General features: G+C 44.1%; 1 protein-coding gene across 2 annotated transcripts in view; it reads left to right on the plus strand.

Annotated features, from left to right (window-relative positions):
- The window catches only part of ddx39b (DEAD (Asp-Glu-Ala-Asp) box polypeptide 39B), a 35,674-nt gene that overhangs the window by 6,708 nt on the left and 2,804 nt on the right, over window positions 1-26,162 (plus strand). For both annotated transcript variants that reach the window (XM_043678157.2, XM_043678159.2), the window contains exons 3-10: window positions 2,884-3,011; window positions 5,167-5,259; window positions 6,994-7,177; window positions 7,425-7,543; window positions 19,192-19,323; window positions 21,634-21,743; window positions 23,378-23,522; window positions 25,861-26,008. In XM_043678157.2, the coding sequence (XP_043534092.1) occupies window positions 2,884-3,011; window positions 5,167-5,259; window positions 6,994-7,177; window positions 7,425-7,543; window positions 19,192-19,323; window positions 21,634-21,743; window positions 23,378-23,522; window positions 25,861-26,008 (1,059 nt within the window). The remainder of the gene's footprint in view (window positions 1-2,883; window positions 3,012-5,166; window positions 5,260-6,993; window positions 7,178-7,424; window positions 7,544-19,191; window positions 19,324-21,633; window positions 21,744-23,377; window positions 23,523-25,860; window positions 26,009-26,162) is intronic.

Genomic DNA, 26,162 nt, shown 5'->3' on the forward strand with positions numbered 1-26,162 from the left:
AGGTGTACCCTAGACCTCTGTGGGACACTAGAGAAGTGATTGCTGGGCCTCTTGCTGAGATATTTGTATCATCGATAGTCACAGGTGAGGTGCCGGAAGACTAATGTGGTGCCACTGTTTAAGAGGGGTGGTAAGGACAAGCCAGGGAACTTTAGACCAGTGAGCCTGACGTCAGTGGTGGGCAAGTTGTTGGAGGGAATCCTGAGGGACAGGATGTTCATGTATTTGGAAAGGCAAGGACTGATTAGCAATAGTCAGCATGGTTTTGTGCGCGGGAAATCATGACTCTCAAACTTGATTTGAGTTTTTTGAGGAAGTAACAAAGAGGATTGATGAGGGCAGAGCAGTAGATGTGATCTATATGGACTTCAATAAGGCGTTCGACAAAGTTCTCCATGGGAGACTGATTAGCAAGGTTAGATCTCACGGGATACAGGGAGAACTAGCCATTTGGATACAGAACTGGCTCAAAGGTAGAAGACAGGGTGGTGGTGGAGGGTTGTTTTTCAGACTGGAGGCCTGGAGTGTCACAAGGATCGGTGCTGGGTCCTCTACGTTTTGTCATTTACATAAATGATTTGGATGTGAGCATAAGAGGTACAGTTAGTTAGTTTGCAGATGACACCAAAATTGGAGGTGTAGTGGACAGCGAAGGCGGTTACCTCGAATTACAACAGGATCTTGATCAGATGGGCCAATGGACTGAAGTGGCAGATGGAGTTTAATTCCGATAAATGCGAGGTGCTGCATTTTGGGAAAGCAAATCTTAACAGGACTTATACATTTAATGGAAAGATCCTAGGGAGTGTTGCTGAACAAAGAGACCTTGGAGTGCAGGTTCATAGCTCCTTGAAAGTGGAGTTGCAGGTAGATAGGATAGTGAAGAAGGTGTTTGGTATGCTTTCCTTTATTGGTCAGAGCATTGAGTACAGGAGTTGGGAGGTCATGTTGCGGCTGTGCAGGACATTGGTTAGGCCAATGTTGGAATATTGCGTGCAGGTCTGGTCTCCTTCGTATTGGAAAGATCTTGTGAAGCTTGAAAGGGTTCAGAAAAGATTTACAAAGATGTTGCCAGGATCGGAGGATTTGAGCTGTAGGGAGAGGCTGAACAGGCTGGGGCTGTTTTCCTTGGGGTGTCAGAGGCTGAGGGGGTGACTTTATAGAGGTTTACAAAATCATGAGGGGCATGGATAGGGTAAATAGGCATAGTTTTTTTCCCTGGGGTGTATGAGTCCCAAACTAGAGGGCATAGGTTTAAGGGTGAGAGGGGAAAGATATAAAAGAAACCTATGAGGCAACTTTTTCATGCAAAGGGTGGTGAGTGTATGGAATGAGCTGCCAGAGGAAGTGGTGGAGGCTGGTACAATTGCAACATTCAAGAGGCATTTGGATGGGTATATGGGTTTGGGGGGGATGTGGGCTAGGTGCTGGTAGGTGGGACTAGATTGGGTTGGGATATCTGGTCGGCATGGATGGGTTGGACCGAAGTGTCTGTTTCTGTGCTGTACATTTATGACTCTAAGAAAGCATATGGGATACTTGCCTTTATTAACTGAGACACAGAATTGAGAGCAGGGAGGTGATGCTGGAACTGTATAAAATATTGTTAGCTAGAGTATTATGTGCTGTTCTAGGATCCACCGTATCGGCGGGATGTGAATACGCTGGAAAGGCTGCATAGGGAATTTACCAGCATGTTGCCTGGGCTGGAGAGCTCCAGTTATGAAGGTAGACTGGGGTCATTTTCCTTGGAGTAGCGGAGACTCTAGTGTGGCCATGAATGAAATGTATAACATTGAGGAGCATAGAGAGGGTAGGCAGGAAAGAACGCTTCCCTTTGGGTGGCATCCATGACCGGTCACATAGGTTTAAGGTAATTGGTAGCTGGTTCAGAGAAGATGTGAGGTAAATTTGTTTCACCCAGTGGGCAACAGGAATCTGGAACACTCTGTATGTAAGAGTGGTAGAGGTAGAACCCTTCGTAACCTTGAAAGAGTACATATGTGTACACCTTCGATCCTGAGGCATACAAGGCTATGGGCCAAGTGTTAGAAAATGGGGTTAGAATAGTTAGGTTGTTTTTCACCTGTACAGACTTGATAGGCTGTTTTCTGTTCTCTTCGCCCATGTCTATAAGGAAGACTTTTTGTTTTAAACCCCCTTTTTTCCCAATTGTAGTCTCACTAGCAAGAGCTGTATCCATCCAGTCAATTCCCTTCAGGAGCTTGTATGTTTCAGTAAGAACATCTTTCTTCTAAGCTCAATTGATCTCTGTCCAACCTGTTCATGTTTTATTCAGAAGGTGTAGCCCTTGCATCCCAGGAATGAGTCAAGTGGACCTTTTTCTGAACTACTTCTAAAGCAATTGTGATTTTTTTTTTTCAAATACTGTTAGGAGTGCAAAACTGAACACTCACCTGATGCAAATTTAAGCTGAATTTGTTGAATTGTGACATTTGGGCGCTAGTTTCAGGAATGATGATGAAAATGTCATATGTTTTAAAAGCAAAACATTTGGCTCCCATGTGCACTGAAAAAGGAGATCTGAAGTCTGTATTTGACTGGCCCACATGTGAGACCAGACCCACAAATTACACTTGTCGTCTCGGGCCATGAAGTTGTACCAAACCACGACCAAAAAACTGCATCGCCTTCTGAAGGGCACTTGGAAATGGTTACTAAATGTTGCTCTCGCTCATGACACATCTGAGGAAAGGATTTTTTAAAAATTAAATTCAGGACTGCTGACTGACTTGCTGTGAGAATTTTCTAACATCTCTTCAGTTTTCCAGCATTCTTAGCAGTCAAGACTTGCTGATTTGTGGGTGGTTTTGACTGGCACCTTTTCTATTTATATTAATTGTTACTTCTGCTCCCTTGCAGTACAACATGAGTGCATTCCCCAAGCAATTCTGGGCATGGATGTCTTGTGTCAGGCCAAGTCTGGCATGGGAAAAACGGCAGTATTTGTCTTGGCTACACTTCAACAACTGGAACCTGTCACCGGACAAGTGAGTTCTGTTTTGTATTATGGACTAGGTCAGGCCATTCAAAACATTCTTAAGTGGGCGGCACAGTGGTTAGTACTGCTGCCTCACAGCGCCAGAGACCCAGGTTCAATTCCCGCCTCAGGCAACTGTCTCTGGAGTTTGCACAATTTCCCTGTGTCTGCATGGGTTTCCTCCGGGTGCTCCAGTTCCCCCCCCGCCCCTCCCCACAGTCCAAAAATGTGCAGGCTAGGTGAATTGGCCATGCTAAATTACCCGTAGTGTTAGGTGAAGGGGTAAATGTAGGGGAATGGGTCTGGGTGGGTTGTCCTTCGGAGGGTCGGTGTGGACTTGTTGGGCCGAATGGCTTGTTTCCACACTGTAAGTAATCTAATCTAAAAGTAATCTAATCTTAAGTAGGCAGCCCAGACCATAACTTTGCAGCTTTTTCCTGTAAGTGTATAGTGAAAATTAACCAGAGTAAGCTAGCTAGGTTGACTACCACGTTTTAAAACAGACAAATTGCTGAATAAAATTACACAATGCAACATAAAGAACAGAATAAAGAACCTCTGCAGTAATCAGTCTATCTAAACTAGACTTAATTATGCTGTTCTGAATATACACAACAGTCCCAATAAGCAAACCCCCTTTTTAAAAAAAAAAGCAAAACATGGAAGAAATGCTTACAGGTTGAAGATAGAAGGGCAGAAAGATAGAGAGCCTGTTTCCACACTGCTGAACTCCGAACTGGTTCTGGACTGAACTGGTCAACTAGAGAGCTGACCTTGCATTATACAGATCACTTCTAAAACACTACCACTTTGGCCAGAAGTCTCATCTATTTACATATAACCAAAAAGGCCTCTCAATAACCTTTAATCTCTGTACCAAACCAGTCTAATCGGCACCAAGAGCGGTTTATTACCCCTCTGAAAAGATCCAAGGACATAGTATCCTTGAAAAAAGGGACAGCTTTTAGAAAAAAGAAACCAGCTTTGTGACATTTGCTAATGATTGGCTGTGAGTGGGGTAGGTGATCTTTGCTTTTGTTTTGTATATTCTTAATGTGAAAGCAGTAATTGCGATTTAAAAACAGGAAACATTTGTCACAGACCAGAGGGAGAAATGAATTGAATTATTTCATTGTTCTCTTCTGTCCACAAGTAGAGGTGTTTTCTTATTTCTTTACCCATTTTAAAGTAGACTGTGTTGTGCTGTCCCCTTCTTCATGCAATTCAAGTTTTAAATCACATAACAAATGCTTTAAGCTTTATTTATGCTTTCAAACCTGAGATCAGATTGTCATGATGCATATGTGTGCACACCTATAAACGCAGGCGTGTACGCAAATGGTCCTATTCCTAATTTAGTCTACAAGTCAAAAGAAAGAAAATTTAAAAAAAACTTTTTAACAGCCTAGTGTCAAATGAAGCGCTCTTTCCGCTTTTGAGTTAAGGGGCTGCAGTTGGCAAAAGTTGCAGAATTCCTTTGAAGTTGATAAGGGCAGTCAGTTGAAATTGGTGTCCACTATTGCAATGGTCGCAAGATTTTCTTCTGGATCTCTGTTTTGAGAAAGATTTAGCCTGGAGGAGCAAATTACTGCAGATGCTGGAACCTATACTGAAAACAAAAATTGCTGGGAGGTGTTCTGCAGAGCAGTCTTGAAGTCTCTTGTTTGATTTCTAAAATCTGGAGTCTGCCACATTTAGCCTTTGGATCCTGGCTATGATGTTTGACAAACACATGAGTATGCAAGGAGTGGAGGGATATGAACCAAGGGCAGGCAGAGGGAGTAGTTTAATATGGCGTCCTGTTCGGCCTTGTGTGGGTATATGAATGGGAAGGGTTTAGAGGGGTATGGGCCAAATCTGGCATATGGGACTAAGTTAATGTAGGATACGTGGTCGACATGGACACTTTGGACCAAAGAGTCTGTTTCCGTGCTGTATATCTCTATGATGCTATTTGTGAGATTTCCCCTGAGCCTGTGTAACTGTCCTGTGCTTTCTGTAGCTCTGACTTGTTTGCAAGATGCCTTGTAGAGATGAGTGTGGTTGGCCTTACCATTGTACTCTCTTCAGTGCTGGGATGCCTCCATTGTGTGCTCTAATTGTACAAAGTCTGATGGTTCTGTGCCAGGGATGTTAATTGTTTGTTTGTTTGTTTTTGTTTTTAGATTTCAGTCCTGGTGATGTGCCACACTCGAGAACTGGCATTCCAAATCAGCAAGGAATACGAACGGTTCTCCAAGTACATGCCAAGCGTGAAGGTAAGAGCGGGCTGCCAAGAGTGTCGCTTTCTTTATTTCGTGGTTTATTTCTTTATTTCTGTGGTTTCGTATTTTGTTTAGATTTCCCCCTCCTTGTCCAGGGGCATCCATTCTTCTTTGAGATGTGTATTCTTCTTGTTTCTGGTTTTTGTTTCGAGGGGGGAGGCGATGACCTAATGCTATTATCGTTGGGCTACTAATCCAGAAACTCGGCTCATGTTCTGGTGACCTGGGTTTGAATTCCACCGTGGGAGGTAGTGGAATTTGCACTTTTTTTTTAAAAAAAGAAAAGCTCTGGAATCTGCTGATGATCATTAAGCCGTTGCTGAATTTCAGGGGCAAACCCATCTGGCTCACTAATATCCTCCAGGGAAGGAAATCTGCCATCCTCACCTGGTCTGACCTATGTGTGACTCCAGACCCACAGCAACGTGGGTGACTTTCAACTGCCCACTGAAATGGTCTAGCAATTCATTTGGTTCAAGGGCAATAAATGCTGGCCAACTGCGATACCTTTGTGGAACAAGTAAATAAAACAGCTGTGGGGTGTAAGTCTCTTTGGCAAGGCCAGCATTTAAAGCATTGTGCCAGTGTCACTCAGACTAATGATCCAGAGGTGGAGACTAATGCTCTGGGGACGAGATAGATGGAATGAATCCTTAAAAAAAAGTATAAAGGCAGGAGGAGTACACTTAAGAGGGAAGTCAGGAGGGCAAGCATGAGGTAGCTTTGGCAAATAGAGCAAGGAAAATCCAAAGAGTTTTTACAAATATGTTTAGGACAAAAGAGTAACTAGGGAGAGAATAGGGCCCCTCAAAAATTAAGAGGTTTATAAAATCGTTTGGGTCATGGATAGGATAAATAGACAAAGTCTCTTCCCTGGGGGTGGGGTGAGTCCAGAGCTAGATGGCATAGGTTTAGGGTGAGTGTGGAAAAATATAAAAGGGACCTCGGGCGCCTTTTTCATGCAGAGGGTGGTACATGTATGCAATGAGCTGCCAGAGGAAGTGGTGGAAGTTGGTACAATTGCAACATTTAAAAGGCATGTGGATAGGTATATGAATAGTAAGGGTTTGGAGGGATTTGGGCCGTGTTCTGGCAGGAGGGACTAGTTTAGGTTGGGATATCTGGTCGGCATGGATGAGTTGGACCGAAGGGGCTGTTTTCGTGCTGTACATCTCCATAACTCTCTGACACGGTTCAAATCCCACCACAGCAGCTGTTAAAATTTCATTTCAGTCGCTGCATGTGAAATGAATTTGCGGAGTGGTAACCATCAATTATTTGAAAGACCTGTATGGTTTATTAAGTCCTTTGAGGAGAAAATCTGCTGTCCTTACATATTCTGGTGACTCCAAATCTATAAGAAGATAGCCTCTGAAGCAGCCTACCCGACCACTCCATTCTAGGACAAGTAGGAATGGAAGACAATTGCTGACCTTGACAACGATGTCTGCATCCCACAAATCAGAACTTGGCAGCTGAGGCAGCATCCATGGAGATTTGCAATGTCAGTACAATGTGTTGATGACCTGGTGAAGAGAAGGTCTTCGACCTGAGGAGTTTTTTTTTCCTGACATGTTCTGTTCTAATTTCAGTCTCAAATAATTTGCGCTCCAAGCCAGGAGCAAACCCTCTAACAATCCCCTTAAACCTCATTCCCCGGAAGCGGAGACGGTTTCAGGTGCCCGAGCCGGAGGATGTGACTTAGTTGTGTCTCTTTGCCTGCCCTAGGTTGCGGTGTTTTTTGGTGGGCTCTCCATTAAGAAGGACGAGGAGTTGTTGAAGAAGAACTGCCCGCACATTGTGGTGGGCACCCCTGGCAGGATCCTGGCACTGGCTCGCAACAAGTCTCTGAACCTCAAACACATCAAGCACTTCATCCTGGACGAATGTGACAAGATGCTCGAGCAGCTCGGTAAGTAATGAGTTTTATACATATACAATGAGAAATAAGTTTGCTCAATAGCTAAGCAAATATCCTTTTTATCTGAAATTCTGTCGGTCCTGAGGTTTTCAGATAGAGGATTCCCAAGCCTTAGTGCTGTGCAAGCGTACCGGTCTCTGACCAATGTCAGTAGTTTGCAGAGTAAACTGGTGCAGACTGAAGATAACGGGTAGGGAATTTACAAAGTAACTCCTAACTTCCTATCACTTCCTTTCAGACATGCGTCGAGACGTCCAGGAGATCTTTCGCATGACCCCTCATGAGAAACAGGTCATGATGTTCAGTGCCACCTTAAGCAAGGAGATCCGCCCTGTTTGTCGCAAGTTCATGCAAGATGTAATTATCCTTCTAGCTTCTTTTTGGCGTTAAGGGCCTCCATGTAAAGCTGGCCACACCTCAGTGCCATCAAAACCTAAGTTTTTATCCCTTCCCATTTTCCCCCCCCCCCGCCCCAACCCAAGTCAAGAATGTAAATTTACAAAGAGATGTGCAGTAGCTCTTTAACACAATTAGTTGAGTCAGGTTAAAAGTTGGTGAAACATTTTTCAACCTCCCCTTGGCACCAGCTTAGCTACAGTGAGGGTCAGAGAGGACAGAGATGTGCGGAAGACTTGGCGGGAAGACTATCTCGGGCGAACACTTGGGTTCCGCAGTGTGGTGTGGGCAGAAATAGTTTCTTCTCCCACCCGCCACAAGGCAGCTGTGGCAGTCGGATCATGACTGGCCAATTAGTGGGCAACATAGTGAGAAACCAGCAATCACTTGACACAGACATGTACACAGAGATCATATTATCCACTGACATTGACACCACCCATCTCCTCTTGTCCCATGCAAGCAACAAAGTGCAGCCTCCCTGTAGGAAGCCTGAAAGATTAGCAACATTTTTTTTGTCAGATCCTCACTGGGAGCGACTGCAGTTTACACACACAAGTGGGCACAAACCATCTTTCAAAAAGAGAGAGATACACAGCAGAACATACTGCTAGAGGGAGAAGAAATTAGTCTTTCTTTTCCCTCCTCCATACATCCACATACATGCGCACACATTCCCAGCACCCAATAGCTGTTGGTGTGGGGGGCGGAATATGGCACCTAGAATACCTTTCGAGACACATCACACCACTGCTCCCCAACCCTACTCCCAAACCCCTACCCCTTCCTCCCAGTGCAGCAGAGAACCTCAGCCAGTGCAGCGGGCGAGAGCGATGCGGATGGCCGAGTGCTGACCCCTTGCGCGGAGATCCGTGATGAGGATCGATGTCCGGAGCCCTGGAACTGAGGAGGAAGACGATACCGCCGGCCAGCAGTGGAGCAGGAGGAGCTCTATCCTTTTCCGTGTTGGCTTTGGGTGATGGTTCCAGGGTTAAGACCAACTGCCTTGTTGATCGTGCAGAGGGGAACAATTGCTTACTCTTTTCTTGCTATTATTGGGGGAGAAGTTCAGTGCAGAGAAGACCAAGCTAAGGGCTTTGTTAACTGGTGATGAATGGCTAGGTTGAAGAGACAGCAGCATCCCCTCAGCCAATCCTTCAAACTCAGAAATCCTTTAACTGTGTTAATTGAGTTGAAGTGGGCAGTAGTCTGCAAGGAATTCAATAGAAATTTAAGGAGCAAGGAGTAATCTCAATGCTGTCACATTTTCCCAGATGTAAACTCGTATCTAGAAATACCCCCCAGTTCTCTGAAGCTTATTTGGACTATCTGCTGCAGTGCAGAGTTTTTACTTTCCCACCCTTTTTCTGCAGAAAAATTCAGTTTCCTGATTTTTTTTCACTGCCTTCTGAGATGTGCAAGTTGCTTCAGCAAGATGACTTGCTCTTCTTTCGGGTTCCTGAAAGGCTCCTCGAAGCCCAGGCTGAGACGCCAGAGCAGTACTGCCCCTGTCAGAGGGTGCCTTTTTTCAGATGAAGTGCTAAACCAAAGGCTGCTTCCCCCTCTAGGTGGATAAAGAAGATTCTGTGCCTTTATGGGTTAACTCCCTGGGTTAATATTTATCCCTCAACCCCACATGACTAAAATTATCTGATTTTCACTAAGTTGATATTTACAAATTAGCTGTCTGATTTCCTACTTTATAGCAAAGACTGCACTTTTCTTTTAAAAAAACCTAATTGGCTGTAAAGTTTATTGAGGGCATCCTCTGGACCTGTAAGGGCAGTGTAGGATTACAAGACCTGCTTTCCTTTCTTTATTCCAAAGAAAGCAAGCCTGACCTCCTAACATTGCTTCGTAAACTTCAGCTGCACAGATTTTTTTTTAAATTTCCCCTCTGTGTCATTGCAAGTATATGTTGGGTTTGTAATGGCCAGGTGATCTTTTAATGTCAATGTTCAGCACTTTTGACAGTGCAGTACTCCTTCAGTCTCATACTGGAGTGACACTTACGGTTTTTGTGCTCAAAATTGCCTTGAAGTGCAGCTCCAAACCTTAGTGGCACGGTGGCTCAGTGGTTGGCACTGCTGCCTCACAGCACCAGGGTCTCGGGTTCTATTCCAGCCTTGTGGAGTTTGCACACCCTCCCTGTGTCTGCGTGGGTTTCCTCCAGGTGCTCCGGTTTCCTCCCACAATTCAAAGATATGCAGGTCAGGTGAATTGGCCATGCTAAATTGCCCGTAGTGTTAGGTGCATTAGTCAGAGGGGAATGGGACTGGGTGGGTTACTCTTCGGAGGGTCGGTGTGGACTTGTTGGGCCGAAGGGCCTGTTTCCACTTTGTAGGGAATCTAATCTAATCAAAATCCTGGCACCAATTTGCCTATTCAGCCAGTGCTGAATAAAATTGTTCATCCTTCAAATTGTCAGTAGAAATTCAACTTGGATTGTGGGTAGAGCAGCTGTCTCTTAACCGTAACTTTACATTACCTTTACAATAGCTTGGCATTGTGGACAAACCTACCATTAGCAGCAGGGCATAAAATTTCAACTTTACACACCATCCAATCTCCTCGTGGCAATGCGCCCTTTTGTCCAGATGCAGACCCGGGCAGTAGCCAGGCAGTGGGATTGGTTTAGCCTGGTAGGTTAAACAACAGTGGTGGTAAAAACCCTCCTACGGATATGTTGTATGTTGGAAATGTAATCAAAAAATTGCTGGGATGTGCTCAGCAGATCAGAGTCCTGGTTAAGCAAGACAAAGTTAATGTTTCAGCTTGATGGACTTTTGTCATATATGGCGAGACTTGGCGGCCAACCAACAGTCTCGCGATCGGACATAAATTTATTGTTGTCCAGATCACTTCACATCGTTAAATGATCACTTAAATTTGGCTTACATATGGTATCATCTTACCAGCTTAAGTTATTGTTTTTAAAAAAGTTTTGTTTTTCTACTTTTCATTTCTAAAAATGGAATTAATTTGACAAATTGTTTTTCAACTCTGATCTCAAGGTATTAGATCCTCCCTTTCTCACAGCTTAAATTCACCCAAGTAAATTTAACTTGAAAAAAAGTTTTATAAATATTTATCTACCCCGTTCTATCATAAAGATGCTGGCTGCTGTTGGGCAATGTTCAACCAGATGCCAACCTGCATCATTTCAGAACTAAGGCAAATAAAGGTGGAGATTGTCCAGATGAAATAAGGGAGCACCTCTTCTTGCAAGTTCCTCCCACACCATCCTGACTTGGACAATATCGTCAATCCTTCACTGTTTCTGGGTCAGAAACCTGGCACTGCTTTCCTGAAAGCACAGTGGATGTAATTGCATCACGTGGGCTGCCAGTTACTGAAAATGGCACTTCACCAGAATTTTAATTCCTCTATCTCGAAATAAGAATCTAGTGATGACCGTGAATCCATTGTTGATTGTAACTCGTCTGGTTCGCTAAGTCCTTTAGGGAAGGAAGCGACTCCAGACCCACAGGAATGTAGTTTACTCTCAACTGCCTTCTGGGCAATTACAGGTGGCAATAAATGCTGGCGTAGCCAACGATGCCCTCATCCCGTGAATGAATAAAGAAAAAAGACCTGCTTGTAATGGCAATTAGGGACGGCCAGTAAATGCTGGTCTGACTACCCATCTCATGGCAGAGCTCTTGCTCTTTATGCCCACTTCCCATGAATTCCTAAATAGTTTTTAAAATCATCAAGTTAAATACGGTAACAAGCTTAAGAGGCTGAATGGCCACCTCCTATATTCAACTAGTAATGCTGCTTTAAAATGCCAAACTTGTATTGTCTGCAAAAACGTATCTGACCACTTTGCAAGCAGAGTGTAATATAAATTCGGCATCATTAACACATGGGAAAGAGATTTAGAAACTGATCTACCTTGAACAGATGAGGGTGAAGCAATGTCCATTTTGGTTTGGATGAGTTTCCCCATTCCCAGCCCTTGGGTTATGCCGACATGAGATTGTATGGTGTTTTGGATGCATTTGAGTTTTGAAAATATGGAGAGAGAGAGAGTATATAGGATGTTATTATTTTATGCATTAGATGTTTGTATGTTCTTTTTAACCATTTGACTGAGAGTTGCGTTCTGGAGGGAATTGGTTTGCAGTTAAGAATGATTTATTTAGTACAGCAAACTGATTTCTAAATTCCCAGTTTATGGTTCAGCTTAAAGTATTCCAAAGCAGGCTTAAACCGAAATGTCTTAAACTTAAATCCATATCAGCATTGCTTTGCAGATCTGTTGTGGCTGTTTTCTTTTCAATAGAGGCATTCAATTTACATTTGCTTGGGAAGTTAATGAAGTGGTGAGATGGGAAATAAGTAGCGACAGTTTTTGTTTGAATCCTGTCTTGTCGTTTTATGTTGGGAGCTGTTAATATGTGGGCTGTTGAGCACAGTTTACACAGCTAATCCTTGTTAATCCAGTCTGCAAGTGTTTTTATCATTTATGAACTTTCAGCCAGTTGGGATGTAGGCCTGCTGGTGAAGACTGAAAGGGTTTCCGTATAAAGAGCGAGAGCGCTCCCATGAGATATAGCAATATGCTGCTAATATGTTTCAAACCTGAAACATGCCCCTCAATGTAAGATGTAGAAATGATGGGTTAGGGAAGTGGCATTAGTTGTCAAACTCCGCTTCCTGCAGGTTCTGTTCCGTAATTACCGGACCCCACCCTGTTCCTCCCCTTCCCCAGTGTTTCCAATTAAGTAACAACTTGGTTTTAAGTTTCCCATGCTTGTTTTCAGATCTTTCCCTACCCTCATCCCTCCCTAGCTTGTAATATCCAATCCTACAAATTAGTGGGGTTTCCATTGACTGTGACATCTGCTGCTAGGACCCTAAACTCTGGAGTTCCCTCCGTAAACCTCATTGCTACTTTCTGCTGCCTCAAGATGCTCCTTAAGCCGTTCATCTTGAGAATGCTTTGTGAGGGTTGACTGTTTCAAGTGGGCTATGTTTGTTTTGTAGTGTAGAAATTGAGCATTGTTGAGAAAAAGACCCATTTTGTCAAAGCTTTTTGACTTCAGCTCATCAGGATGATTGCAAGCACACCAATGATGTTTTATATTGTATGAGACAAGACTGCTGACGAGTTGGTAAGTGGGTGCTGGTAGAGGCTTGCCACTGAGTACACTAGTCTCATGATGACTGACTGCTAAGCTCTTTTAGAATTTAAACCAGTTACACTAGCTGCCATATTACAATTCGCTGTCAGTCATCAACTAACTAGTGTATTCTCCATGGCAGGTCCTTGATCAGTCAGAATCTCCGTATCAACCAGTCAGCACTCTTTTCTCATACAGTTTGCTGTTTGCCTTTACGGAGGTATTCTTGCAAGTGGCGCAATGCGGGCAAGATAAAAAGTTTTAGCAAAACCTTTTTTTTTCAACAATGTACAAGGCAGTGTTGTGGAGGTTTGAAACTCTAAATAAGTTGTTGTCAACCTGTCAAATCTTCCATCTCTATATTAGATGTTAACCCCGAATTCCCCTTTTAAAAGCTCTAATTCTCTTAAATGTATTGTAAATACTGATAGCCGATCCTGTTAATTTTGCCCTGGTAGTGTTCTTAACAAACAAAAAATTAAATGCCATCTGTTTCATATGGAATTCTGTCTATAGATTGCAACAGCTGTCATTGACTGATTCAGTTTGGGGGAAAAAGTTGCTGAAAATGTGCAACAGGCCTGTCAGAATCTGGAAGTGGGGCTGAAAGGTTTCTTCATTACTGTCAGGTCTGAAATAAGAGGATTGACAGGACCCCTGACCTTACAATGTTGCCTGAGTTAAATGAAGTTTGGTATTGGGCATGACAGGGTAAGTGGTAATGGGGCTATAAGGAGGATGCTGGGTAGGTGGTAACGGGGCTGCCTGGAGGATTCTGGGTAGGTGGTAATGGGGGTTGCCTGGAGGATGCTGGGTAGGTGGTAATGGGGGTTGCCTGGAGGATGCTGGGTAAGTGGTAATGGGGGTTGCCTGGAGGATGCTGGGTAGATGGTATTAGGGCTGCCTGGAGGATGCTGGGTAGGTGGTAATGCGGCTGCCTGGAGGATGCAGGGTAGAGTCCTGGTATGCTGACCTCTTTCATGGTACTGCTGAGCAGACGTTCCTATTCCTGAACCTTTGGGTCAACCAGGCGTAGCTCATTTGGCTATATTGGACAGCAGGGGACACATGTCCACTTGTCAGTGGACAGGGCTGATTTTAATTCCACTTAATTTAACGGGAGGGAAACTGGCTGCAGTGCTCCTTTCAGGTCATCGAGCAACCCAGGACAGGAAACCTTCATGCTGAATTGAATGCCTTTTAACGAAATCCTTGGCTGATTGTAGTAAGCGATCTTATTTTTCTTCTTAACAGCCACAACAGATTGCTTTGCTTTTTTCCTGGTATTAATTGCTTTCCTTTCATTGCAATCCTGGTGGGCTTGAAATTCCTCCTGTCAGTAATTTTTCAAATTACATTTCCTGCAGGAGGCATTCCACCTTGTTCAACTCTTTGGGGGACTGGTCTATCATCTGAGAGTCTTGTATTGATGTTTATGGAAATGAGGGTAGGGGAAAATACTGCAAGATTTAAAAAGAAAATTCATATCAGTTACGGTGGCTCAGTGGTTAGCATCAGAGGTTGCCTCACAGTGCCAGAGACTCAGGTTCAATTTCAGCCTCAATCAACCATCTGTGAGGAGTTTGCACATTCTCTGCGTGGGTTTCCTCTGGATGCTCCAGTTTCCTCCCACAGCTCAAAAATGTGCAGGTTAGGGTGAATTGGCCATGCTAAATTGTTCCATGTTCAGGGGCCTGTGGGCTAAGTGCATTAGTCAGAGGAAATGTAGAGTAATAGGGTCGGGGAATGGGTCTGGGTGGGTTACTCTTCGGAGAGTCGGTATGGTCTTGTTGGGCCAAACGGCTTGTTTCCAAATTTAGGGATTCTACGTATTCTGTGAATTTCCATTGATTGTACAGCACAGAAACAGTCTATTCACCCAGACTGGCCCATGCTCACATTGATGCTCCACACAAGTCTTGCCATACATTAGTTTATTTAGCCATAGCCTCATTGATTTCTTCTGCGTTCTTGTCTAACTTCCATTTAAATGCATTTGTCTGCCCATTGTTATTTAATGCCTTAGTGGTATGTTCCCTTGGTAATGTTACAGGGCAAATTGCGTTGGTGTCACCCCAGCTTACCATTGCAGCAACACATGCACAACGCAGTGTGTCCTGGATATGGTCCAGATGCTGGCAAATGGGACTAGATCAGTTGAGGATATCTGGTCGGTGTGGGCGAGTTGGACCAGAGGGTCTGTTTCCATGCTGTCACGTCATGTGATCAGTGCAGCCTTGTATATTCAAAGCTGCTCCTGAATGTCTGCTCATTCTTAATTATTAAGACAGGCGGCTTTTGAGACATTGGTTCTTGAAGACTAGTTAAGTGGACTCATTCCCCTTTGCTTCCTTCCTCCACAGGATCCTAAAACCCCCTCATGTAATTCCCAATGTGTTTTCCGAAACAAATCAACTAACACCTTAGTGCCTTTGGGCGCCCTTTACTCCCTTATTTCTGCTCCCTATTTTCTCTGCCATTTGTCTATAAACATTTTTGACACTCCAGTGTTTCTTGAATTCCAAGATACGACTAATGCACTTTGATGAGGATAGATGAATGTGTAAGAAGAGGCTTAGGCTGATTGGCCTGTGTTTGTGCTGTAACGTATAAGCAAAGATGTTCAACCTGCCAGACCTCTCGAAGAGTATGTTACTATTACCCAGCCCACAGGCTTTTAATTTAGCTCCCTGTTTAAGTCCCTGTCTAAATCGTGACTTTGAAACTATTGTTTGCTGAGTTCTATCATCTCCTTAACAGTTTAAGCAGTTTGCAGACATTGGACCGGATTCCAGACTGAAACCAGTTAAAGGTGCCACCCCTATCCAGATTGTGGTGCCCTTGGGCATTTCGCGGAATCGTAAGGAGTTACAACACAGGGGGAGGCCTTTCAGCTCATCGAGCCTATGCCAGGGCTTTGTAAAAACCAAAAATCTAATTAGTACCCACTCCCCTGCTTTTTCCATAGATGATCTGCCGTTTCTTTTTGGTCCTTTTCTAAGTGCATATGTATATATAAATATATATATGGTTTTCTTTTGAAAAGTTCTGATTGAATCTGGTTTCACTGCTCTTCAGGCAGTACATTCCAGGTGCAGAAACAAATTTCTCCTTGTTTTGCCTCTGGTACTTTTGTCCAGGGCATTAAATCAGTGTTTTCGAGTCCTGCTAGTTTTTATCATTTGTTTGACCCTGGTTATTGTTTGGCCATTATGGTGGTAAATGCACTCATAAAATTGCTCCCACACTATCAGCTTATGTTTAGTAATGAAGAGTTTTGGAGACTGTCATGAAGTAGTCTCCAAGCTGTTAATTAGTATTTCCACCGCCGCCACCCGGTCGACCCATCGAATAGTAGGCTATTTGGCCAATGAATCGGCTCCGCCATGTCATGAGATCGTGGCAGACCTGATAATCCTGAACTCCAATTTCCTGTGATTTCTCCATCAGTCTTGATTCCCTTACAAATGAAAAATCTATCTCCCTAGAATATACTTACCAACCCAGCTTTGACTGCCCTCTGCAGTAAAGGATTCCAATGATTCCTGACCGTCTCAGAAATGAAGTACACCCTCTTCTCTGTTTGAAATGGGCAACCTCACACTCTGAGATTTCCCCTTTCTGGATTCTTCCCAAATGTGGAAGTAACATGTCCACATATAATGTGTGTAACTCCTTAAGAATCTTGTATGTTTCAATAAGGTCACCTCTGATTCTTCTAAACTCTAATCGGTATAGGTCCAACCTACTGAACCTCTCCTAATAGAACAATCCCTCCATATGCATGATCAACCCAGTGAACCTTCTCTGGACAGCTTCAGTTGCCAGTATATGTTCCCTTGAATAAGGAGGTCAATACTGTTGCATGTTATTTTGTAATCCCTTCTATTTGTAATAAAGGCCAGCGTTCCACTTACCTTCCCTATTACCTACTAAACTGGATGTTTTTAAGATTTAAAGGACTCCCAAAGCCCTCTATGCTGCAGTCTTTCCATATTTAATTAATAATCACCCCATCAATTCTTCCTGCCAAAGTGCATAACCATATACTTTCCCACATTATATTCCTCCTGCCAAGTTTTTGTTCACTCGCCCAACCTGTGTATGTGTCCCTGCAGACATTTTGTCATTCTCACCACTTGCCTTCTCACCTAATTTTGATTGATTGTTTCCCCTTAACCCTGTCTCCTCTGGAAAGAACAGCTCCCATTTTCCCCAGTCAGTGTCTCCCTCACCTCATCCCATTAGCTCCATTCTAGTAAGTCTCTTACACACCCTTTCGCAAAGTCTCAGCGTCCTTCTTGAAGTGTGGAATCGGGGCTTGACCACGCTGCTCGAGGTGAAGTCAAATCAGATTCCATAATATTTCAGTGGAACTTCCTTGCTTTTGTACTCTGACTCGACATAACATCAAGGATCCTGTCTGATTTGCTTTTTGAAAGACCTTTTCAAACCCAAAAATTTGTGGATACACCTGACCACCCAAAGAATGGTATCCAGAAATGGAAAAATGTATTCCGACTGGGCCCGACCAGTAATTTATAATGGCTTAGTAGAATCCGCTGGTTTTTGTGTTTTTGTTTTTAAGTTAAACCTCTTTACAACCAATACTTCAGTTATTTTTCTAAACCTGCTAGATTTCTCCACTCTCCCCCTTCTCATGCTGGGGAACTTGGAGAATTGATTTGCAGCGGAGTATGTCCTGTCATCGACTGCTGGTTGCAGGAGACCTGCTTTGGCATTTTCTTTTGCTGTCCTTCCGATGTTGAGGTTTCTGATGAGTTGTTGTACCCCAGAAGGGTTGGTACCTTACTCATGTGACCGGTTGAGATGTGCAAATGCAGATGACCAATGAGCACATTGTCTGACCTCACACAGCAACTGGCCACGATTTTACTTTTGTTGACAGAGCTCCAAGAGCAACAGATGCCCTAAGCGGATAGAGGCAGAAATCAAACCTGTTCTATTTTCCCTTTTCTTTTGCCAGCTGTAAAAGCCATGATATTTTTGAGACTGTTAAGTTGAACAAATCACAGAATGTTCATACCTGGGGACAACAAGGCAATTAATATTTTATTGGCAGTGTGTTGGAGTCAGGAAGTCTTGCTGCTGTTATACAGGATTTTGGTGAGGTTCAGTTACTGCTTACAGTTTTGATTCTGCCTCGCAAGGAAGGAGTTGGCCTTTCAGTGGGTTCTCATGTGAAAGGTGAATGAAATGGCTCAATACTCTCTTTAGAAGAATGAGAGTGATCTCATTGAAATGTCTAAAATTCTCAGTGGAGTTTAAGAGGCTGTGGAGACCGTTTTCCCCAATTTGGATAAATTGGCAGGGGCGGGAGCAGGCATAATCTCAGATTAAGGGATCAACCACTCCATACTGTGAAGGGACATTTCTTCCCTCGGCATTGTGAATGGTTGACATTCTCTACAGTGGGTGCCCCATCACTATGTATATTTAAGACAGGAGGGTAGAGTTTTGGGCAGTAAGGGAATTGATGGCTGTGGTGACAGGGCAGCAAGCTGAGGTAAAAGACACATATTTGGGTGGTGGAGGAGGCACTCCGGGGAGGGAGGTACTGAATAACATGCACCTCGCTCTTGGTTTTAACTTTTGGGATTTAATTGTAGCAAAGTCCTCCTACAATCTACCAATCCTGAAACTAGACAACTTGGCACGTGCCAGGAACAGAGATCCTTTCTGCATAATCCGGCCGCACAATCGATGAAGAACTTACGTATCCATTTAAAATGGCAACAATGCGGTGACTTCAGGTTCCTTCCACGCCTGATTTGGCTGGGTCTTCCAGGATATTTGGAGAGCAGGAGGTCATTCATCCCCCTTGAACCTATGGCTCCGTTAAATTTGGTTACAGCTAATTAACTTGGTCCATCCACCTTGGGCTCGTCACTCCTTAACTACCCTACCATTGCCCTTAACTGTCAGTTCCAGCTGAGTTAGCCTCTTCGTTCTGTGATCCCTGTCGTTAATTTCTAATTGCTGTTAAGATACAGAGAAATGAGGAACACAAGGAATTTATATTCTTTTAACTTCCCAACCAAGGGAATCGCTTGTAGACTTTGACTCATTTTAAGCCCTTGTTTAGAGCATCTTTTAATTTGTTGTGTGGCACAAGAAGCAGTGTTTTGTTGCTTTGTAGGAAACTTAGCTGAGGGGTAGAGAGGATTTCAGAATGGTGTGACCCTTGTTCTTGAATTTTAAAATATGGATGTACGTTTCTCAAAGAGTCAGCGACCTTCCCCTTGGCACCTTTTCATTTGACATCAATACAAGACTCTATCTATCCTTGCTTCTGCTTTCAGGACAATTGAAAAGGGATAGGTAGAGGTGTAGAACTGCCTTGTGCGGTCAGGCTGGGCCAGGTTGTCGAGCGGGAATGTCTCAGATCGGGAAAGCTTGTGGGGAGGGGCGTGCCAAGAGGGGGGCGTGGATTTAACAGCGGGGTAATTTGCTTCACAGCCGATGGAGATCTTTGTGGACGACGAAACCAAGCTGACTCTGCACGGGCTGCAGCAGTACTACGTGAAGCTGAAAGACAACGAGAAGAACCGCAAGCTTTTCGACCTGCTCGATGTTCTGGAGTTTAATCAGGTACCCACGGTTCCCCATAAAGCCGAGGGTGGGGGTGGTGGAGGCAGCGGCACTGCTAACACTTGTGTGCGTTTGTACCAACATCTCAATGGAGTGAAAAGGCAGGTTATGACCTTTTGCACGGACCGCCTTTAAGAAGGAGCTGCTGTTTAAGCCTGGCATTCTGCTTTATCTTTTCTAAACAAGTTGGTTAGCGGTTCGGTAAACTAATTGACTTCGTGAGACGTTTTGCATTTCAGGGGAGGGCTAGTGTTAGGTTTGGTTGTTTAAGAAGACAAAAATACCCCGGTGAGTGGAATTTCCATGGAGTTACGTGGAATGTTGGTTTCTGTCTCACACCCGTTGGTATTGCTTATTCAATGCAAGGTGAAGTTGCAGCAACACATTAAGCAAGTGTTACACCCTGCTTCTGTCAGTTGTGTGTGTTAGGAAGAAAGACCTACAATTATATCATGACTTTGCAATTAAATGATGTCCTAAAATGTTTTACAGCAAAGAATTAGCTTTAAAGTTCAATTTCTGTTGTACTGTCGCAGTCATTTTGGATGCGGCAAGCTCCCATGAGGTGCAATGTGATAACAATCAGAAGAACTTTAAGCAGAGTTTGCTGAGGGATCAATATTGGCCAGGCCAACATAGGTAACTCATAGGATCCTGTCTTTTACAACCACCTGCTTGGATGAGTTTCAGATTGGCATTCATCTAAAAGTCGGCACATCTCCAACCATGCAGCATTCAGTGTCAATACTGCACTGGATCACCAGCCGAGATTTTTGGGCTTGAGTTTCGAGAGTGGAACTTGTACCGGCAGTGGTGGTAAGGTTAAGTTTGAACTTTGAAGGAGAAAAATTTTTAAAATTTGCGTTCATTGAAAATGCTGACAAATCGTGTCAGATTCTTTTCCCGGTAGTCAAGTGGGTAACCAGGCTTATCTGTTTGGTGCTCGGTCATGTTGACCACAAAACTACCAGATTGGACCCCTGGTAATTAAGAACCTGGAATTATTGTCAGTGCAAATTAGCAAGGTTTTCCACACCACAACGTATCTTGTGACCTGTAGTGGAAGTGAAAGCATGTGTAGAGGCTTGACTGTAGTGCCCTTACAGGCAAATAATCTGCTGGCACTGCCTGTCTAGACTCTGATGTGTAGAATGTCCACTTCTGCTGAAGTGGCACAGAGCTGCCACTGTTTGTGAAACGGCAACCCAGCCAAGGGAGAGTAATGTCATGTATCCATTAATTAAAATAGATTAAATATTACCAAAAGAGTTGAAAACTAAAATTATACAAACAGAAGTTGATCCATATGGGTCATCTTTACTTTTATAATATTCAGTTTTGACTGGATTTTGGTGGCAAGGCTGGCACGAATAGTTGTAAGCTGCCCTTGGCAACAGGACACTTTTGAGCCATAATGATAGTATTCCCTCATTAAGGGAGCGTGGACGCAGATATAAAAATGATATTCAATGGATGGACATAGTCCCACTGAGATTGCTGCATTATCCAATTCTGGCATCTGGCACTGCCCTAATTTTTGCCAGTCTACAATTGGCAGCCACGTTTTCAGCTGCCTGGGCCCTACGTTAGGTAATTCCTGCCATGCCCCAACCCCTCTGCCTCTGCTCTTGTCTTTCAATGCTGAGAGACAGTGAGAACTGCAGATGCTGGAGATCAGAGTCGAAAAGTATGGCGCTGGAAAAGCACAGCAGGTCAGGCAGCATCCGAGGAGCAGGAGTATTGATGTTGATTAAAGGCTTATGTCCGAAACGCCGATTCCTGCTCCTAGAATGCTGCCTGACCTGCTGTGCTTTTTCAGCGCCACACTTTTTTCAACTTTTAACACTGAGATTCAGTTATCAGTCATCTGCCCTGACAACGTGATAGCTTTAACGTTAAATACTACATGGCCCTCACTCCCTATAGGATGCTTCACTGCATAACTTGCATTTACATGGCACCTTTTTTATTGGGGAACATCTGAGATTCTCAGTGACCATCCACTTGCACTTCAGACTTGAGCCAAAGCAGTACAATTCTAGATCGTGATTGCACAAACTTTGGCTGTTTCTCAGGTGAGCACTTTAGAGATGAACTCCTGTTAGTACATACCTTTATTGTGTACAAGATGGTGAGAGCCTGCTATGGTGTTTATGTCACGTTTTTGCGGAAAACTGCAATAAATTGCACTTTGTTTTTATTTTTGAAAAGCAGTGTGAGAACTGAAATTAAATTATTGAGTTTTTCTTTTATGACCAGTGAGATAATTGATTTTGCCAACTTAATGCATCAAATTCGCTTTCTCTGCAGGTGGTTATTTTTGTGAAGTCGGTTCAGAGGTGCATTGCCTTGGCACAGCTCCTGGTTGAGCAGAACTTCCCCGCCATAGCCATTCACCGGGGCATGCCCCAGGAGGAGAGGTTTGTGCAGCACTCTTGTCTTTTAGATGGTCATAGGAGAGTGGTCTTTAGACCAGTGCTCAGTCCAGAAGGGAACTGAAGGTTTACCTTTTAGACCCACTTGAGAGAACGTGTGCTGACTCTTTGAAAAACTCTTGACCCAAACCCTTGCTCTTTCCCCCTTACCTTGCCCAAATATTCCATCTTCAAGTCTATATAGCCAGTTTACTTTTACAAGTTTCTATTGAATCTGCTTCCACCACCCTCTCAGGCAGTTCATTTCCCTATCCGAACACACTAAGTAATGTTTCTCCATCCCATCTAGCTCTCTGTTTCTTCTGCCAGTTTTATCAGCCATTGGGTGCAGGTTACCACTCATCCTACCTGTGGCAGCAGTCTCCCAACGCAGTTTTTCTCAGAAATGTCAGTTTTGAGTAGCTGTTGTGGGATGTGGTCTTATCTTTTTCCGCTTTCAGATAACTAACCTTGGTTTATGTACTCAAGTGTGCAGAGCTGCGGCAAGGGTGAGAGAAAGGCCTTGTGACCTCAGGACTTTTTCGGGGATTCTTCCAGGACCAAAGGGAGGGCTTCACCACCAGTGGTACCACCTCTCTGTCCTTCCCACTCCTCCTGCCGCTTCTCTCGCCCGCGCGCTCTCTCTCGCGCCCTCACCCAATTCCACCTTTGGACGACTGTGTGTGAAGTTTGCACATTCTCTGATTCTGCATGGGTTTCCTCCTGGTGTTCCAGTTTCTTCCCACACTGCAAAGATATGCAGGTTAGCTGGATTGGCCATGCCATTATAATGCCAGCTGCGTTTCATACAGATATCAATCTTCCACTGTCCAGTGGGATTCAAATCTACCTCCCAACTGCTAGGCTGAGTAGTTTCTTTTCCTGGCTGCAAGTGAATGGAGATGGAGGTGTCGTGGTATTGTCACTGGACCAATAATCCAGAGAACTCAGGCCATGGGTTTGTGGGATTTAAATTTCCCATCGTGTCCAGGGATGTGTAGGTCAGATAGATTAGTCATGGGATGTGCAGTGTTACAGGAATAGGGTAGAGGGCTGAGTCTGGGTGGGATGTTTTTCGGAGAGTCGGTGTGGACTTGTTGGGTCGAATGGTCTATTTCTACACTGAAGGGATTCTATGATTCTGTGAAATTTGGTTCACTCAACCATAATTCACATTGTAATGAGCATTCACATGCTACCATCCATCTCCAGTTTTCTCCTACAACCCGCTCCTCTGACAAGTTTTGCTCATCTTAATGGAATGTTTCTCCCTACGCCTCACTTTACTTCACCGGTGCAGGTGTAACTGCTGGGTGTCAGTGAGCTCTCCAACTATTGAGAACCTCCCATCGACCCCCATGGTGCATTGTTAATGTACTAATGACCACAGGTAGGGGAGCCCCTGGTTGAGTTTTGTTGCCTTGCTCTAACAGAGACTCTGAAGCAATTTGGAATGTGCCTTACTTCCTTACAACTAACTTCAGGACCATTGTACTTTTTCCCCTGTCCCAGGACCTGTGTGCTTTCTCCTCTTCTACCACCAACCTCCACCCGCCCCAGCCCACAGATTCATCCGCACACGCTGAGGACTCAGTTAAAAGGTTGCAGCGAATTTGTTAAATTTTTTTTTCTTTCTTTAGGTTATCTCGATACCAGCAGTTCAAGGATTTCCAGCGACGGATACTGGTTGCCACCAACTTGTTTGGCCGTGGGATGGACATCGAGCGAGTCAACATTGTATTTAATTATGATATGCCAGAGGATTCTGACACCTACTTACACAGGGTATAGTGCCCTTTGATGCATTACTGAAGCAAAAGTGTTCTCTTCATTGTGGTGAACTGAGTGCTCAACATGATAACAGTTTGGTGACTTAACATCTTTCAATTTCAGGTACTCCTGCCTGGAGATTTGGGATCTATTTCAGTCTCCTGATTTTTAGTACCTGCACCATTTTTGGCTGGGTCCTAAGCACTGGTATTTCCTTCTTGCACCCTTCTTTCTCTCTACCTCCCCTCTCTTTCTTTAAGATGTTCCTTATGGCCTATATCTTTGACCAAGCTTCATTGAACTAATGCCAAACTAAATCTTATGTAAGGCTTCAGCAAGTTTGCTATCTTAAAGAGGTTATGCAAGCTGCCATTATACTGATGCCAGCTGCTTTCCGTACAGATATCAGTCTTTCATTGCCCAGACTTGGGATTCAAAGCCACCTCCTGACTGCTGGGCTGAGAAGTTTCTTCTCCTGGCTGCAAGTGAATGGAGATGGTGGTGTCGTGGTATTGTCACTGAACCAATAATCCAGAGGGTTTAGGATGTGGGCTTGTGTGATTTAAATTCTTAAGATCAGCAACTGAATGTGAAAATCAACAAATAATGGAGCATAAGCTGAAGGGTGACCTTATTGAGGTTTATAAAATCAGGAGGGGCATGGATAGGGTGAATAGACAAGGTTGTTTCCCTAGGGTAGATCAGTCCAAAACTAGAGGGCGTAGGTTTAAGGTGAGAGAGGAAAGCTTTAAAAGGGTCTGAAGGGGTAACTTCCTCAAACAGAAGATTGTGCATGTATAGAATGAGCTGCCAGTGGCGGTGGTGGAGGCTGGTACAATTGCAATATTTAACATGGATGTGTATATGAATAGGAAGGGTTTAGAAAGACATGGGCCAAATGTTGGTAAATGGAACTAGATTAATTTAGGAAATCTGGTTTGACCGAAGGTTCTGTTTCCATGCTGTACAGTTGTGAATGACTAAATCAAAACACATTTATTTCACCGTCCTTCAGTGAAGGTAATCCTTCTGTTCTTGCCCAGTTTATATGTGACACCTCCCCTCTGAAATAACCTTGCAAGGTACTCTGTTCAGGGGAAGTTAGGGATGGGCAGCAACTGCTGACCTTGCCAGTGCTGCCCACACTCTGCGAAAGAGTAAAAAGGCTTAAGGGGGAGATCCAGTGTGGAATGATCATGGAGCAATCTCAGCTCAGCTTGCAGTGGTGCCAAACTCAATCTTGTTCCAATGCTGTTTGCCACTATCACTCCAAAAAGACACAGGTTGTTGTTAATTACATAGTGTAGGGGTGTGCTATGGTCTTCAGAGATTTTGAGTTGACTGCGAAAGACTCGGTATCTGAGCTGGATGATTTTCTTGGGGTTACTGTCATTGGGACTGTGATATTTTGTCCTCTACAAAGCAGTGACCTAAATGCTAAGTGCAGTCCTAACAGTAAAAGATGTGGCAGGTTTCTCGTTGCTGGTAAATGCCCCACTGGGCATTCTCTCTGGTTGAACTCTATCAGTGTCCTCTGCATATTGATAAACTGCAGCTCTGACTAAGTAGCACTGAGATCACCTGGATGAATAGCTCAACAGGCTGCGATGGGTGGACCGAATTTGCACTCACTCCTAATTGTATAAAACTGAGAGTTTTGCAAAGTGTCAGCCAATCAAGCTTGCCAGGATGTTACCAACATAACGAGTGACGCATTGGCTCAGTGGTTAGCACTGATACCTCGCAGCACCAGAGACCTGGGCAAGATTCCAGCCTCTGGCGACTGTCTGTGTGGAGTTTGCACGTTCGCCCCATGTCTACATGGGTTTCCTCCAGGTACTCTGGTTTCCTTTCACAGTCCAAAGATGTTCAGGTCAGGTGGATTTAGAATCTGGTTTAGAGAAGTAGCGTGAGTCTCTGTGGGGTGCTCTTTGGAATGTCCGTGTGGACTAAATGGGCCAAATGGCCTGCTTCCACACTGTAGGGACTGTATGATATGGGAAATTGCCATCACAAAGTTCAGTCTGATTTCTACGTATATGACTCTAGGCGATATCTTAATCTGCAATAACCATTGGATGAAGATGTACCAGTGCTTCACTATGTGAGAATATGCATACTCTTAGTAGATTTCATGTTGTCCCTGCGGGTCACTATAATAAAAGCTGGAGCAATGAGCTGTGCAGGAATGGGCTCTGATGATGGAGGAGTGAGCAGATCTAGAACCAGAAGGCCTTCAGGACAGGAAGGGAACTGCTCCCTGATGCTTTCCGTGAGCTCCAGTATTTTACCAAGTCAGCCCTGATGTCAGGCATTCCTGTGCAATCCTAACATCTCAGTCTCTGTGTTGCAGGTGGCTAGAGCTGGCCGTTTTGGTACCAAGGGACTGGCTATCACATTCGTGTCGGATGAAAATGACGCCAAGATCCTCAATGATGTGCAGGACAGGTTTGAAGTGAACATCAGTGAGCTGCCCGACGAGATCGACATTTCCTCATACAGTGAGTATTGAACACTACCTCTGTCAATGAGTTGTTTCTCCCCCTCTGAATGCTCTGCAAGTTTAATGCACAGATTGGGTTTCATTTTATTGTAGTGGAATATTTAGTACAGTTCTAGTTCTGGTTTTGGCGATTGGCAAATATTTTGGATATA

Source organism: Chiloscyllium plagiosum, unplaced genomic scaffold, assembly GCF_037043375.1.
Source record: "Chiloscyllium plagiosum isolate Xiang-an unplaced genomic scaffold, Cpla_swu_hap1 HiC_scaffold_35, whole genome shotgun sequence".
Lineage (NCBI taxonomy): Eukaryota > Metazoa > Chordata > Chondrichthyes > Orectolobiformes > Hemiscylliidae > Chiloscyllium > Chiloscyllium plagiosum.